This window comes from Haliaeetus leucocephalus, unplaced genomic scaffold (assembly GCF_000737465.1).
Source record: "Haliaeetus leucocephalus isolate CR32 unplaced genomic scaffold, Haliaeetus_leucocephalus-4.0 Scaffold657, whole genome shotgun sequence".
Lineage (NCBI taxonomy): Eukaryota > Metazoa > Chordata > Aves > Accipitriformes > Accipitridae > Haliaeetus > Haliaeetus leucocephalus.
In genome coordinates, this window is record NW_010973093.1 from 7415 (window position 1) to 24882 (window position 17468).

Here is a 17468-nt window from a genome sequence, read left to right on the forward strand (position 1 = left end):
TCCTAATATAGCCCGGCGTGCCCAGGGTGGCCTCATGTGAAAAGCCCAAGAGGTAAATATTCATTAAATAAGCAGAGAGCTTAATATAGAAAGTCATGGAGTCAAGTACTCTCCAAGCCCCCTCACGTCTTTGCAAACATCAGCCAATGAAGATAAATTTGGCGCAGTTGATCACTTGCACTTTTAGGAAAGGCTCTTCTAAAAGAAAAAAATCACATGTTTCAGTGTTTATAATCTCTATAGAAAGGCCTGGTCCAGCATTTCTCCCCTCTAATTCCTGCTCTCATAACTGTCAGATTATGAAACTGCAGACTATGAGCCTCTCGAGTTTACAGAAAAACACCTCTCTGCTCTGCCGCCACTTTGAGCAGATGAACTAATAAAAACAATCTCCGCTATTCACTCCAAATGCCTGGGAGAAAGGAATCTGGAACAGTAGTAACTTCAAAATACCGTCAAAGAAAGCAACCACCCACAGCGTCTGGAGTCCCCCTACGCTTATCAGCTCCCTTCACCTTGTTACCCGAAAACCACGACAAAAATCTGCTTCTTCCCATCCAGCTGCCTGCTGGGATTCACTGCTGGCTGAGGCAGAGGCCAGCACCCCACTGCCCTATTTCTCCCGAGCCAAAGAATTAAGGAGCTGTGTTGCCTTTAGGGTGTTTGATGACGGGAGATTGCTCAGCCACCCATTCCCAGTGGGATGGTCCCCCTGGTATACGCACAGTGGGAGCCTACACCAGCATCTCCCAAAGATGCTCCTGATAAAGGGCAACAAGCTTTGACAATCCGCCCCTTGGACAGTCGCAGCAAAGACACGGCGGATCTGCTTTCACCTTTCAGCCAAAGGAGGAATATAACTGTTTATTGGTTTCTGTGAGCCACCCCCCCAGCCCGGGTTCCGAGGAGATGATCTTCCCAGTATTATTAAATAAAGGTGGAATCACTCAAGCTTCTCCGCAGAGCTCCCACCAAGGGCAGCACATGAAGGTGAAACCTGCAGGACTTCAGAGCGCATTGCTGTTTAATGTGTACTGAAAACAACGGTTAGCCAGCCAGACTGTATTAGGACATCAGGGAGAAGGTGCTGGCTGGAAGGGACACATTTAGCACAGCCACGTCTCCCTGGCGTTCGGTCAGTGAGGCATTAATGCCATGGGAGGACACGGGAATTTGGAACCGATCTGCAGCCACCACCGCTGCCACTGGGAGCTGTGGGAGAAACGGCTCTGCATGCAACTGCGAGCGACTCTGCAAACACAAAATATGCCAGGAAGGGAGAAAAGTAAACAGCCACGACTCGAGATGCAAGGGATTTCCCAGCAAAGGCTGGCGCTGGGACAGGGGTGGCCGTGTCTGGCTGGGAGGGGAGAGGTCTGGCATCCCGGGAGAAGCACCATGCTGGGCTGGCCACTGGGAGCCCTCAAGAGTTGGAGGGGTATATAACAAGGTTCTGCAGCATCTCAGCCTCCCTGCTAATAAACTCTTCACCCCAAATCCAAACGAAGCGTGCACCTGCAGCTCCAAGCCATCCCATGCCTGCGGCAGGACCGAGGACACCACGCCAGGCGTGCCGCCAGCAGCAGCCACAAAACCTACGTGAGACCAGACCACGCAAAAGCCGCTCTAAAACCAGAGCTCTTGTCATCTCATGGAGACATTTCAAGAGGAACATGGTAACTCCTTCTCTTAATGACTATATATAGGGAAAAGCTCTGCTAGGGGACAAGTGTGCGAGAGGCTGGAGCAGAGGCAGCCTCTCGCCTGCAAGGGCTTAGATAATCGAGCGGAGGAATAGCCAGCGATGAGTCTATTTTGGACTCAGCGTGCTGTTGCTGGAGCATTCACCAGGGAGGCAAAGGCATTTGTTACCTCCTCTCCAGGGACTGCAAATTCAATAGACTTCCTTGCCTGCAGCTGCACCGACCCAGAGCCCGCAGCCGCCAGCAGCGTTGCTAGCACTGCCAGGCTGGCACAAACCCAGTGGCAAACGGCTGCTCCCTTCTCTTTGGACCCCACGCCGCAGAAACCAGCAACGCGTGGTGCTGCTCATGTGACGGCGGTCCCGGCATGGTGCTGAGCACCCCTGGCAGGACTGGGATGTGGGAGCTCACACAGCCCGGTACCAGCCAGAGTGATCGTTGCCTGCAAGCTGGAAGCAGGCTCAGAGGAGAAAAATCAGCCCTGCTCTGTCCTGGGACCCTTCCTACAGCACGCCAATGCCTCTTGCCCCAAACCATCCTGCCGGCGGCCGGATTCGGACCTGTAGCACTGCCCGCATCCCCACTGCGCCAGGAGCCGCTGGGCCAGCACTCACCTGCTCGTGGTACTCAATCCCCATGCTGAGTGTGTTGATGAGAATGGCCACCATGATCCCACGGCCAAAATATTTGCTGTCCACGATCTTCCGGAAGGTCTCACACACCACGTGCCAGAAGGCCAGCACCCGGCTCGCTCTCCTGGCCCGGGCTCTGCCCCGCTGCGGGTCCCGCTGGTCACTGTAGTGGGCGTCCTGCGTGAACTCGTAGACCCCCTCGCTGTCCGAGTCGGCCGTCTCGTTGTCCGTCAGCTCGGCCTCGCTCGCCAGCGCCTTGAGGCAGTAAGGGCAGCTCTCGGGGTTGCAGGAGCCGCCATCCAGCTTGGTGCAGGGGCTGGAGATCTTGCAGGAGCTTTGGCAGGGACCTGAAATGCCAGCGGGACAGGGGCAGGGCGATCCATCAGCTGGGACAGAGGGGCTGCAGGCGGCCACGGGAGCAACCCCCCATTCCCGTTAGCACCAAACCATTGCCCTCGACAAGACAGGCATTTCCTAAGGTGAAAAGGGCTCCTGCTGGGTTAAATAGCTCAAAACCTGGGCTCCCCAAGTGCCTTCTCCCCAGTTACAAAACCCTCTTGCTGTCGCCAGACACTGCCACCAGCCCAGCACCCCTAGCCCACCTCGTTATACCTCTGGCCATTAGAGCTAGGAGAAAGCAATCAGTTCCCCTGGCCCTGGCAGGCTCCGGGCTGTAATTATTGGGAGCACTGCCGCCAGCAGCCTCCTTTCCTGCTCCCACTGTTTGCTGATGCCCTGAAATCACCAGCTTCGCCCTCCACAAACTGCCCTCAACGGCAGCTCCCAGCTGCCAGGTGGCTCCCGGGGTGACAATATCAGCGGGATATTCCCCAAAAATCCCACCAGCTGGCTGCAAGGGGAGAGGCTGTCTGCAAAGCACGCTCCTGACTCGTGCACAGCAGCAAGCAGCAGTGCGAATAAAAACTCAGCGCTAAACCGACTGAGAGCCCGGCTCTGTGTATTTAGTCTCCAGGCAGCTCTGGGCTGGGGGCAGGACTTGGTCTCTTCCCTGCACAGCTCCTGGCTGGAAAGGTCAATGCTGCTGCGGTGGGGTGGAAAAGGCATTGACCGCCTGGGAAAGCTTGGCCAGAAACGCTTCTTGGAGGCTGAGGGGGTTTGGATGAGACTGGCCCAAGCTCCTAAACCTCAGGATGTGGAGGGGGAAAGAGCATCTTGCAGCGAAGGTTTGAAACCTCCGATCCAGGAAAGCTGCATTCAGTATCTGGCTCTGTTTGTTACGAGCTTCCTGAGCAAATCACAGATCTTTAATACTCGGCATCTGCAATTGCCATCGAGCACTCGTGCAAAACAGACACTCGATCTCCGTGAGCCTCCCGTCCCACAAGAGCGCTACGCAGTGCTCACGGATGTGCTGGGACTCAGATCTGGAAGATGTCCGTCCCCGAGCTCTGCAGCAAGTGTTGGGCAACGAAGCCACCTCCAAGCCCTGCATTTTAGCGAGGAAGGGACACGGCTATTTGGGAGCGGCCAGGCTGGGCTCCAGCTCTGCTCAGTGTCATTGAGCCCAGTTCTAGCGGCTTTTGGGAGTGCAGGGATTTGGGAAGCGTTCCCTGTAACTACAGAATAAATTGGTTTGGGGGCAAGATGGGGATGGGAAAGAAAATGGGTTCACTGAAAACATTCATTTCCCTTGGATTCTTGCAAGTATGAAGTCTGGGAGGTCAAAACCTCTCTCCTGGTTTTGGCTATAAGACGCCTTAGGTAGGTCAGAAGATTCATGTTGGCCTCACCTGGAAAGCCATCGCCTTTCTCCGTAACGTGGACTGAAAAGAACCCTGCAAAGATTCAGAAAGAGAAAGAAATGAGGTTGTAGCTTGTATTTCTGCAAGGTAACCCCAGACCGACGTCCAGCCCCAGGCTCACCTGTGCTCTGCGTCTCTAGCAGCTTGTGCATGGTGCTGTACGGCCCGGGCGGGATGTTGAGGCTTGTCAAGGTGCTGCTCCCACCACCGACCGCCGCCTCCCCCAGGTTCTTCTCTTTCAGCATCTCATGGGAGGTACTGGGGTGCACCGTGGGGTACACCTTGCCGCCCACGATGTTCTTGGGGATCCCCTCTGGGCTCGGCAAACCGAGGCCCGGCTGCGGGAGGGATGACCGGCAGCGCACCGGCTCGAAGTGGCAGTCGGCATGGTAGATGCTGTGGACGGACTCGGTGTTGCTGGGAGCGGCGCCGGGGGCCCCGTGGGGGTTTGGTGCCGAGGGGGGGAGCATCAGCCGGTTGGTCCCATTGTGGAGGGAGCCGGTCTCCACATCGCTGATCTCCGGGCTGGCGCGGGGTGCCCGCAGGTTCCCATTGCCCAGGTGATAGTGGTGGTGGTGGTGGTGATGGTGGTGGATGAGGTGGTGCACGGAGGACCTCTTTCTGCTCCGGCGCTTCCTGGAGTGCCGGTCAGCCCCTGCCTTGCTCGTGGGGCTGGCGAGGAAACCCATCCTCACGCCCGCCACCCGGTAGACCTCCACGAGCTGCTTGCTGCCTTTGCGGGCAATGTAAACCAGGTACTTGAGGAGTTCGTCGTAGCAGCTGCCCGGCTCCGAAAAGCTGGCGAGGGTGCTGGCGTTGGACAGGTAGCGTACCCGCTGCTCCTTCATCAGCTGGCTCTCGCGCTGCTTCGTCTCGGAGAACTGCGTTGCTATCACCACCAGGCAGAGGTTGATCATGAAGAAAGAGCCCACCTAAGGGGACAGGAGCCATCAGCCACCTCAGGGTGGCCATGCCCACCCCATAGCCCTGCCTCACCCCACGCCCTGGCGCAAGCCGGGAGAAAACCCCATCCAGCCCCGTCCCCTGCGTCACCTAGCAGGGACCGCTGGCCGGGACCGCGGAGGGGCTGACTCAGCCCCCAAGCCCCCACCCAGGGACTCCCACGCCAGCGCTCTACGGCGGATGCCAAAGATCAAAGACGAGAGAAGATTATTTTGACAAAAACCTTTTGCTCTTTTAAGATGGTGTTTTTCTCTCTCCGCAGACAGCGGTTGTAATTATCACAATTAGTGGCATTACGATGAATGCACTGAGCCTTCTTGATAGGAGCGCTTTTTTCTGGCAGTGTGTGGGCAGCTTGCGAGCAGATCCCTTTCCCCTGCTAACGGGATTTGCGGGTGACTGTTACGCAAGGGCATCAGCAGTCTGTATCCACAGCTTGGAGATTTTATTTCCAACCAGGGTTTCATGAGGTTCTGCCTTCTGCAGAGCCCAGCCTGGATCACGGAGAATTACTGACGTGCTAACGGGCTATCACACACTGCTAATGTTACTCACATGGCATCTGGAAAAGTACTGCTTGCTCTTCCTCTCCATCATTTCGGAGATGCTGAGAGCAAGGGATTGTTTCTTTTTTGGGGAAGCTAATAGATGAACTAGAAAAAGCATCATGGACTAAACGACCTCCTACCTTCTCCTCAGGTTTTGAGTCCTGGTTTGATGAGGAGCAGAAATCCCCACAATGGCCTAATGGACAACGTGCAGCTATTTTGCTGGACTTAGGCCAATTAGGCAGCAAGAAGGGGACTTATCTCACTTATCTCAGCTACATCTGAGTGAGGCACCTAATGATCCTTTAGAGTCAAGAGAGAAATAGGCACATCAAGTCTGAAATGCATCTAATTTATTTTGGATGTCTACCTTCAGAGGAGATGAATCACCCCCTTAAAGCACCTATTTTTCTCCCTTGACGATAAAGGGAGTCTAGACAACGAGCTCAGCCAGTCACGGTAGACAATTCTGCTTGCATAGATGAAGCCCATCATGGAGCCCACCCCACAGAAACTCTTTGTTGTCTCCTTTGTGGGTGGTCTTGGATGATGCTGTGAAGCGTGGGTGGGCTGTGGGCAGTAATCTCTTCCCTCCTTTCTTAATGTGCTCTCTAAAGTTTGGGACTGTTTTCCTGAAATGTCCCAGCCAGCTGGGTTCTTCGATATGGGGGAATTTCTGGGCAGCCTCCTCCCCTTCCAGAGCTCAAAATCTGACCAGGGGAATTTGCCTACTTTTAAACTTAAATATTAGGTGGCAACTATGAGAGAGGACCTTGGAGCACAAGGAGAGAAGTACTAGAAGCAGCAGCCACTGAAGTGCATCTACCATAGCTTAAGCACATCTTTCCTTCCTTCATGTCTGCAGCAAAATGCAGCTGCAATGCAATGCCATATTGAAGCTGCGTGTCTTCCAGCAGGCTGGTTTCTGCCTCAGCTTTTACATTCACTGTATTATCTGCCCTGTTCCTCTGGGTCACTCCACTCTGCTCTCTCCAAATGCCAAAAGGACCCCCGCCTTCCCCTAAGGCCACTCACAATGATCAGGAGGATGAAGTAGATGAAGTTGTAGAAGGAGTGCGCATCCATGACAAAGTACATGATGTCCACCCAGCCTTCCAGTGTGATGACCTGGTGGAGATAGGAAGGGAAAATGACCCCATCAAGGCTCAGTTCCAACACCAAGTGCACAAGCAACGTTTCTCCTGGCTGCGTCATTTCTGACACCCCATAGCTGGTCTCGGTGCAGTCCAAGACACTGAGGAGCCAAATCCTGCTCCTGCCAATGCCAATAGCCACGTTACCAACTGCTCAGCCTGAAGCCAGCCCTTCTTTTCCAGCTGGACCTAAGGCCCACTACTGCATTTTGCAGAGGGAAGAGCAGTCTCTAGGCTCTGCTCCGCATCAGGATGGTCTTACTGCACACACACAGGATTTGGAGACTGGGGTTTTGTCCATGCATGTGAGATGGAGGCATCTTCAAGCATCAGATTGCACCCCCGACATTTTGAGCACCCGTGCACTGCTATATAATGCTTGCTGGTGCAAAATAGCTCCCAAGAGTGCGATTACGCAGCCCCTAGGAACATGTTGGGGCGCACGACCGGCTGTTCACCCACCTCGTGACAGTTTGCAGACAAGGCTCACCTGAAATATCGCGATCCAGGCATAGCCAATGTTATCGAAGTTGATGGCTCCCTTGAAGGGGTTGTGCTCCCCGGCGGAGCAGTTGGTGTAATACTGGTTCCAATTGACACAGGATGTGTTGGTAGTGTCATTGTAGGAATAATAATCCAGGGTGCACTCAAGACCTTCTTCCCTCCGTGTTGGGATACTCCGGCAGTAGCGCATCCCATTCTCCCGGGGCTGGGAGCAAATGAAAGGATTCTCGTCTTCGTTCTCTGTCTGGTAGTATCGCTCCAAATCCACTGTGTACGGGCTGAAAGAGTCCAGACAGGGCTGGGGTTTGCACACCAATTGCAGGCAATCTGGCAAGGTAATAACTGTAACAGCAGTCTGACATCTGTTATTCTGGAATTTAAAGTTGTTTTTTTTTTAAAGGGATCCCCCTGGACTTTCTACAGCCCCACTGGGTGAGATGATGTCCCTAACTGGGTTTTGGGAAACTGAGGCAGTGCACTCGGCCACTCAGCAACCCCTCTGATGATGACATTATTAAGAGTCACTCCATCTGGAAGTGCTCTGGCTTTGACTTTAGGGGACTAAGAGCAGGATTCAGCCCGGCAGGGCTTCTCTGAAATGCCTTTGCTGCAGTAAGATGGAAATCAGTCAGTTAAACTCCTGTATCTCTTGTCCTCCTGGAGATGCTGAGAACTGCTTGGGGACACTCTATGTACAAGGACCTCCCAAGCTTCCTAAAAACCAAAGACAGGGCCTTCATCTGCATTTCACAGTGCCTGTTCAGCCCATAGATAAGCTCTAAATTCCCTCTGAGGGTGGCCTTACCACAGCAAACCAGGCAAACACACTCTTCAGGGAGATGAAACAACCCATGGCCAGCCAGGAACTGGCTTCTTGCTCTGCACACAGCTATCTCCTTAATGCTGCCAAGACTTCCAGTAAAGCTTGCAAAGATATTTTTAAGCCTAGTTCAGCCCGGTTAATTCCTGCAGAATTGCCTTTAATACCCTTCAAAGCTTATCTAAACCCCTGGAATTCTGGCTCAATTAAACAGCACCCAAACCTGTGGCTCTATTGGATTTACTCAGTGGTGAAGCAGTCCCTCTGCTCTGTTGCCATTTACTGAACAGGGACGTGCCCGGTAATGATTGTCCCAACTGCCCTTTGAGGACACGACCTACAAGAGGGGTGGCAGTTGATTAGGAGATGCGTGGGAAAGGATAAAAGGTGCATCGTACCAGCTCCAGACTCGAGAGCCAGCCTAGCCACCGCAGCAGCATCGTGGTCCTGCTGTGTGCAAGAGAGAGGTTTGGGGCTTGCAGGACTTCTCCATCCAGGTGTGGATCTAGCCAGACCAACTCCGGGGAGTCAATTTTTGAAAGCAATCCACTGACAGGGGACAGGGGTACCAGAGCCCGGCAGAGCAGCCATCAAGGGCTTGCAAGTCAGCTGCCCTTCTCCTAGCATTCGAAGGGAGGGAGGTGGTGGAAAAAAAACCAGGTAGGTAGGAGAACAGGTATGGAAAACCTGGTCTGAAAGAGGCTGACACCTACCAGATATTTTGACCACTGTTCAAACACTCCTACATCTGGCAAGCTGGCTGGCCAGGAAACTGGGTGCTACAAAACCCCATTTGATCACAATAGTCCTCTTGGCCTTAAAATCCAGGGATTTGTGAAAATTAACACTTTGGGACAGGGACTATCTGTTGCTTTGAGACTGAAAAGGATCTAGCATCACAAAATGTATGGTATCTCCATCAGTTTTCCCTGGGGTTTAGGCGGGACTATAAATGTCATACCAATAAACACTACCAGCTGCTGAACAGGATTCAGACCTCAACGTCTCGACAAATGCAGAAAAGGTCACACGTTAATGATATGCTGAATTTAGAAAGCCTGAACTCTTATTCTCAGGGGTTTTTTGGAAGCTCTTATCAATCAGAGAGGTTCCCAAGTGCCGGCTGAGGGTTAAGGCCAGCCCTGCAGGACTCGAATGGCAAATTGTCGCAGCTTGCTCTGCTCTGGCTGTGTGTGCCTGAGCAGGAGTTGTGGTGGCATTTAGGAGCAGGAAACATTTACAGAAGACCAGGGCTTTTTAATGGAGGATATCTTTGTCTCTTGGAGACATAGACTTGCTCGAGCGGGAGAGACACTTCTGCTGCCTGCGCAGACTCACATGCTGAAGTTCTCGGGGAAGAAGCAGCGGTTCCTGAGCAAACCTGCCCACAGCTGGACTCCCACGATGCCGAAGATGAAGAAAACGAAGAAACAGAGGAGGAGGACGTTCCCCAGCATGGGCAGCGTGTCCAAAAGAAGCGTCACCAGGATGCGCATACCTGAGGCAAAGAGGAAATGTCCATGCTGAATTTTCTTATTCCAGCTATGTCCTCCTGACCCTTTCCTTTCCATCCATACTTTTCCTTCCACTGACAGCCACTGCCTTCCCAACCACTGTCCTTGTCACCCCCACATAGCTTGCAAACTCCAGCAGCTCCCCAGTCCCCACTGGTTTTCCCCCAAAGCCCCTGGGATACCCGCCTTCATCCGTGTCCTGCTCCTGGGCACACGACCTACCTTCCCTTCCCCTCTCCCTCCCTTCACTCCTCATCTCAAGTCCTCTTTCTCCTCCTAAAGTTTTCTAGTAATTTTATGTCTCCTTTCTTCCCTGAGACCAAACTCTGACATTCTCCCTTGCTCAGTCATATTTCTTTCCCCATTCAGTACATATTAAAATTCCCTCCCCTCCCTAATTCCCCTCATCTACCCTAAATCCCCTCTCTTCCTTAAAATACAGGACTCTCTCTGGCAGTTAATTCTCACAAGTTCAGGAACAGCCAGTTCTGTAACAAAGACAAATTGATGGTGACTTCAACTTGACATTTACACACAAAAAAATTGATTTCATCTGACGTCTCTGTAATATTCTGCTCATCTCTCGCTCTCCTTCTTTCCCCATCTTCTGCATTCTCTCACTCGCTTATATTGATTTTCATTTAAAGAAAGCTTTACTGTTGCACCCTTTACTTTGATACTTCAGGAAGACTTTTTTCTCTCTTCCTGATGCTGTCACCTCCTCTATCAGGGTTTTATTTCTATTCCTCTACTGGGGAACAACCACCTTGCATCAACTCCTAATTAACTGAAATGACTTTCTGTGGTTATTGCATTTATCATCATCATACAAAACTCTCTTTTTTCTTTTCCCACCTTACATTTCTATCCCATTGTAACTACGTTGCAGAGAAGCCAAGATAAATTACCTGGGATTTCAAAATACATTAAGTGAATTACATCCCCAGTTAGACAGTGGTGGATAAATTCAGCCATCCATCAGTTCAGCAGTGGGGATAAAAAAACCATTGCAAACAGGATTCTGAAGCTACCATAATGATTGAAACAGCAGCAGCAGCAAAGCCAGATTAAGTTCACTAGTCAGGACCAGAAAAATAAATAGAGCCCAGGCACCTCCAGCACCGGCAGACAGAACCGAAGCTGATTAGTTCTCGTCACGGCATTGGGCTAGTTCAGATAGGGGAGCTCGGACTTGGATTGAATTTGGCTAAAACAATGCTGGATTCGATACCCAGGACTGTAGGACCAGGAAAACGACGTTTCTGATGCACTTGTACTTACGCTTAACACACCCGATCCGTGCAGCGTCCAAGAGGGATGGAGCTCAGCGCCTCTCGCAGCGCTCCGGGCTCTGCCCAGCACGGCGCAGCAGGAACGGCTCCCTGGGCAGTTTGGTTGGGTTTGCGACGGCCAGTGCCTCTCCGAGCACAGGGCTGGGTTACCATCGCCTGCTGCCGTGCAGGAGCAGGCAATACCACCCACTGCTCTTCAAGGGGGGGGTCTGAGACCCTCACACATGACCTGATACACCAGGACTGACTAGCCACCTCCCATCCCACCCAGGTTTTCTTTGGCGGTGTTGGGGTTTTGGGCTGTATGGACCAGCTCTGGGGAGAAGAGCAAGAGATGCTCCAAGAGAAGGCTCCTCAGCGCATCCCGGGGGGCTGTCTCCAGGCACAACAAGATTTCCTCATCCCAGTTTCTCCAGGAAAGGATGGGGTAGCACAGGAAGGGTGGGAGCAGCACGGCTCAGACCCTTCTGCCCTGCTGCCTGGCAAAGGCTGTCGGCTCAGTCAATCCCTAACGCCTGCATCCCTTCACTTTAGGAGCCTCCTAAGACCCTCTTCAGCTGAGAAAGAAAGGTGTCTGAAGACAGTCCTAGATATCTTATTGACTGGTGGCTCATCTCTGGTGCCACAGGTGTCAAAAGGATTATTTAAAGTAGAAGAGGGACAGGCACTGGAAACCAGAGAGTGGTGATAGGACCTAGCACTACCAGGCTTAGGTGAACGTTTGAGCTGCAATGTAAGATGGGGAACATCTGTGTTTGCTCTTCCATCTTTGGGGCACAGATACAGAGAACTTGCATCAACTGGGAGGAATAAGGATCTGACTTACTGGGGACCCTGTTAATGGCCCTGAGCGGCCGCAGGACACGGACGGTGCGGACCGCTGAGAAGCTGACGTTCTGCAGGTCCAGGGAATACTCCAGCATCCTGCAAAAGACACGAACACGGAGGAACGTCAAGGATCTTCTGGAGAAATGTTAGATTATCAAACATTATAAATCAAACATTATATGCCAACCTCTCACAGAGGGACTTGTTACTGCATGTCTCCCATCAGGAAAGTTTGCCAGAGGAATTAATTAAGGGTTGTTTGCGTATCAGAATAAAGTCAATGAGTGAGAATGTGATACACCAGCTCACACAGCCACAGATCTTCTTTCTCTCTCATCTGCTTTTGTTACTGTTTTTGCACAGGTGCAGGGCAGAAGCTTCTGAAAGTCCCTGCACACTCCAGGGGAGCAATTTCCAGACACAGCCCTGATTTTAACAGCAATCGTACAGGTACTCTAATCAATCTGGGTTCGCTGTGCTGAGCACCACCATAACCCTGAAGAGAAGGGAGGAGCATCCCCTGGTGCAGACCCTTTCTGTGGGACACCGGAGTGTGCACCACGGGACGCTGAGCTGTGCCAGCTCTACCCAGCAGAGATCACTGGCAGGTGGGACTCAGGTGGACGGGCAAGCGCACAAATCAAAACTGATGACACTTTTAGATAACAAATGAGGCAAATGTGGACCTAGGAACCTCCCAGTGCTCCTACGCTGTGCCTGAGGGGGTTATCTCACAGCACAGGACACTGAGGTGCAACCTTCACATGACTTCGTCTGAGGATGCATCAGTCACGTCCCCGCCAGGACTTTGCTCTCCAGCCATGAGAAAACACAAGAGCTCTGCCCAAAAGCATTCTTGAAAAGGCAGAGCCAGGCAAAGGCAAGGAAGAAGACCACGAGGCTCCCCGCACAGCCAGGCTCCCGCTGCCACAGGCAACCACAGGATATTAATCTCTTCCGAAAATTATCAAGTTCCATCTCAAAGCTAGTTGGGTGGTTCCCTCCCTCCAACTTTGGTGGTTAGAAGCCTAACTTCCAGCCTGAATTTATTCAGGACAAGCTCATATCCATTTGTTCTTATGGCAGCGCTGTCTTTTAAGTAGCTTCTATAGCTGTTCTTTGTCCCGGGTGTTTACCCACCCGATGTATTTACAGAGGACACATCACATCTCCTCTCAGCCTTGATTTTGCAAAGTCAAACAAACCAAGCTCTTCCAGCCCCATCTCACAGACAGGCTCTCTGCTTCCCAGTCACGACCTTTCTCCACACCTGCCCTGGCCTGAATTAATCTTACGTGATTAGACATCAGGCTGCTGAAGGAGGCTTTGCTGGCGCCTTGCACAAAGGCATCAGCGCTGCCCCCTCCCTCCCTGCTGGAAGTCCCGCAGGATTCATCAGTGCCCTGTTAGCTTGGCCACGGCTGCAGCACACTGGAGGTTTCTGCTCTAGCTGTGATCAGCCAAACCCACTCTCCTCCCTCCTGCCCGTTGGCAGGTGAGGAGCACCTGGGGCGGAGAAGATTTTCTACCCCCCAAATACACGACTCCTCACTTGATGCAGTGACGCTTTATCTGATTTCTCTTGATAGGCTCTAATGAGGATGATGATGATCAAGCCATATCTAAGATCAAAATAACTTTAACATGTTCCTCTGTATTTAGCTGACACCCGCAGCCATGGGACAGTCCCAGAAGATGAATATTAGACAGGCACATGTAGATACTAGGAGTTTGTTCTCATCCTCCGACGAGAGGAAGGCAGCATGCCCACGAGAGCCCACCCGGTCCCAGTGACAAAACCAGCCCCTTCTTAGGTGTGCAGGACTCACTGCCTTGGGTGAGTTTTGGCTAAGGTAAGGAAAGGGGCAACAACTTCCCTGGGCTTTAATGGTTCTCAAGTTTCACTCGCTTTTCACTTGAAAAGAAGATTTTTGTATGGTTTGCAGAATTCAGGTAAAAAGCCCATGTCACACATACAGCTTTTTTTCGATCCATTATTAAAACAGAGGCTACCAGCAAAATTCAGAGCAGCATATGGTTATTTGCAACAAGGCAAATCATTTTCTGATTAATGACAGCTCTAGACTCACTTCCAGAGACGCGTGTGATTGCAAGCTGCAAAGGGCACGTTGTAAAATGCATTTTGATTTAACATATTAAAGAACAATTATAATGCCAAATTTAAAATACCAACCAAACAACAACCCAGTAGCTTGAGCAAACACTTGAACACCAAGAGCAGGTGGGTGCTCTCCTACTTCTGCTGCCGGACACTGCTACCAGCGCCAGCTTTACAGCACCGCAAGCTCAGCCCCAGACCTAGACTACAGCATCTACACATTGCTGGTAACTAACAGCTCAGGAGCCTCGAGAGAACCCAGTATTCGCGAAAAAAATTGTGGGGAAAAATCAGTCACTAACAAGCAAGTCCAACGAGAATCCCACCGCTTCCCAGCTCTGCAGTCACTTCCCAAGGCAAGGGGATGCATGGGAGGAATCAATCCATGTCCCTGGCAAGGGAAGATACCCAGGGAGAGTGAACGTCAGGATGTCACCAACTGGTGAGGTGACAGGTGCATTTACCAGCATATATAACATTTACGCATTGAAAATCTGCAGTGTAAAAAGCCCCCGATGAAGCTTCAACTCAAATGTCATTTCTGTTCAAACGGGAAAGCGCGATGCCTGTCAGTGCCTCTGCCACGGACCTGGATGCCCAGCCAAGCTAAAGGCTCAGAAAAATACTCAGCATTAAGTAGGATGGATTCATAGCAAATGCTGAGACTCGTCAGAGTGATCAGCAACCCCCGATTGCTGGAGTTATTCAGATGGAAAGCGGAAATATTTAGGACTTTCTAAGAATAAAAGCAGAGCATCTGTAAAGCCAGACATACAACGGGCTGGTGGTGGGATGCAGAGAGAGAGCTGATGCAAACCTTTGGCAAACCCTCCTCCGAGAAGGAAAACTCCCGGGACTCAGCAGTCAGACACGAGGCATGGCTCAGGATGGACCGGGCAGCTGAAATTCATTCCTATTTCTGCCTGGAGACAGCGAGACTCAGAGCACGCTGGGGTTTCTTTCACATAAAACCCAAAGCATTGGGAAGGATCTCGTAAGCACAGTGCCGGGCATCACCCCTGCCTGCAGTGAAGGGCTTACAGAAGCGATGCTCAGGAGCATCCCAGGAGGGGTTGAAAGGGGTCTTCTCACCCAGCGAGCCTCTAACAGAGCACAGAAATGCTGGCAAAGCCCTTCCCACACCTACCCAGCATCGCCTCTCCGACCCACCCTGCTCTCAGCCCTGGCTCCGCTCCCATCCCCGGGATCACAGCTCAGGAAGCAGAAGATGGTGGGAAGACCCATCAGAGTCACGGAGTTTGTGCTGAGGGCCCTTTCCAAGGAAAACTTGAACTCCGTCCTTTCACAGCTGGGTGCTGGGGATGCTGTACAGCCAGGGGATGTGACCAAGGTCACACAAGGAACCCGTAGCAAAGCATCAATACCAGGGCAGCATCCCAGGGAGCTGCCCCCGTCTCTGCCCACAGAGGCACAGAGCCGCCGCTCGCTGCCGGCAAGAGATAGAGCTCAGATTTATTCAGCGTTAAAAGGTTCCCAAAACCGGGCATATAGGCACCCTTTATCTACAAAGTGCAGTAATCAGTGGATGATATTAAGCAGTGTTGGAAAAGACAAGGGGAAATTATTTAGGCAGCATTGTATCTTCAGAAAGCTGAAATGAAATTTCCTCCCAGCCCTCACCGGCTTTGCTGCACTCCGCTTTTGCTCAGGAGCTGCTTTTTAAGTCTTGCAAGTCTCACCGCAATCGTGGGTGTTGCTTAATTTTAAAAATACTCGTTTTAATCAAGCTGAATGGAATAAAAAGAACAGCACTGGAGGGAGTGTGAACCCTGCAGCCTGCCGGATCCGGCCGCACCACGTGTCCCAGCCAGGACACTTGAATAATGAGGCTTTTGGAGCAGCAGCAAGTTCAGCTGAAGAACTGAAAGAAACTGAAGAATTCTCTTTAAAAAAGTCCTAAAACTTAAAAAAACCCAAGTCTTTTTGCAGGTGGGTTTGAGTCAGCTCAGCTGCAAGGGAGGCTGCGGAGGGGTTGCTTTTACCCAGCAGGTTTCTGTGAGTCAGGGACACAGCTTGCTCGGGATGCTCTGCTTCGAAGGCTGTGCTAAGGCAGCACGGAGCAGAGAGCATCTGCAGCTGGGGGGCTTCAGCAGCCCCCGGTTTCAGCTGCTTTTTATCCTCCCAAAAGTCACCGAAGGCATCAAATTGCAAAGCTCAACCCCAGATTTTGAACCCCCGGAGATTTGCGATCATGAGTATCGGCTTGATGTGGTTCTGCCACTTCTGCTTGGAGCAAAGGGTACCTAATTCAGGATTAGCCGGGATGCAGTGGGTGCCCGGGAGGAGGCTCCCGGCTTCCAGGACATTCGCATCCATCCTGGCAAGCACTGGAGAGGGGCAGATTCCTGGGAGAGGGTTTGGTGCAGCTTTCACTGCAGCTCAAAGGAGCTGCGGCTGTGATTGCACATTGGGTAATTGCGTGTGCAAATCGGCCGCTTACACGGGCAATTACCCCACGGTGCCCAGGCAGCGCAGAGGGCACCGCGCAGCCACGTCTCCAAGGTGCTGTTCCTCCGTGCAAGACGGATCAATACAGGCAGACAGAGGGGATGAAAAAGCAACATTCATCCCTGTCTCTCTGTTTGTTTGGGGTTTTTTTAAGGGACAAAGGGACTAATACATGGGGAAAGAACAGCCTTTGCCCACAGTTGCAGCGGGAGGCTGCAGCAGGGACTCCCGTGGGCAGCCCCATACCAGTGCTTTCTTCCCCACATCTGAACCGGGGAGTTGAAACAGCCCCTTGATCAGCCTCATACAGCTAAAGTGCCCTTCAGAAGAGCCCTGCCCGCTTGTGAAGCGACCCGGCGCTGTGAGGTGAAGCCCACGTGCTGGAAGCTTCACCCAAAGCACCCAGCAGCGACCTTGCTCTGGCCGCTGCAGCCACAGGATCACCGCTCCCCGCAGAGACCAGCCTGGCAGCATCGCCTTATCCCAGTTTCTGAGCTAAAATGCGTTTCAGAAACCATCCAGGTTTAGATGGAGCAGGGACGGAGAGGGGGACTGCGGTATTCCTTTCCCTTCTGTTACCTATGAACACAGCGAGGCTTCCCGCAGCATATTTCATCCCTGAAATTCAGCACTCAAAACCAGGAGGGAGCAAGACATCCTTAAGGGTTGTTGATGAAGGCTTCAGCAGAGCTAACTCTTTAACACAGCCTTCAACAGAGAGAGAAAAAATGATAACAAACAATAAAAGAAGTGTTCAGGAAGCAAAGAGAAAAAGAAATTCATTTTCAGCGTCTCCGTTTCTGAAGAAAGCAGCCTGCCAACCACCTCCAGCCCCAGCTCGTCTCGAATTGTAAGCAAAATATTCCAGAAGTGTTTAACTCTCCTACAAAGTCTTTTAAGAGGCCTGTTACTGTTACAATGAGCAAAGCGCACACAGGACTCCGCAGACTTGGCCAAACAACTGACTGAGCCCCGAGTAACAACAGACCCACACAACTCAAACACAGGACGATGCACAGCCCTCCTTGGAGGGGAGCAGAAACACCGGCTCGGATCCAGAGCCCTGCTCGACCCTGTGTCTAGAGAAGGCAAAGAGGAACCCCATAAGCTCTTACAGCACCAAATTATCCCCTGATTTAAAGCCTCCCTCCTGGGAAAA

At 52.0% G+C, this 17468-nt stretch overlaps 1 protein-coding gene across 1 annotated transcript in view; it reads right to left on the bottom strand.

Annotated features, from left to right (window-relative positions):
• Positions 1-2317: 2317 nt before the first annotated feature.
• LOC104839253 (voltage-dependent T-type calcium channel subunit alpha-1G-like) overlaps positions 2318-17468 on the bottom strand; it is a gene marked incomplete at its 3' end in the record, with an annotated part of 67625 nt that continues 52474 nt past the window's right edge. Inside the window, exons 4-9 of the mRNA XM_010579459.1 lie at positions 11720-11817; positions 9426-9585; positions 7254-7545; positions 6645-6737; positions 4220-5030; positions 2318-2682 (exon numbers count right to left, since the gene is read on the bottom strand). Of these exons, the coding sequence (XP_010577761.1) occupies positions 2318-2682; positions 4220-5030; positions 6645-6737; positions 7254-7545; positions 9426-9585; positions 11720-11817 (1819 nt within the window). The remainder of the gene's footprint in view (positions 2683-4219; positions 5031-6644; positions 6738-7253; positions 7546-9425; positions 9586-11719; positions 11818-17468) is intronic.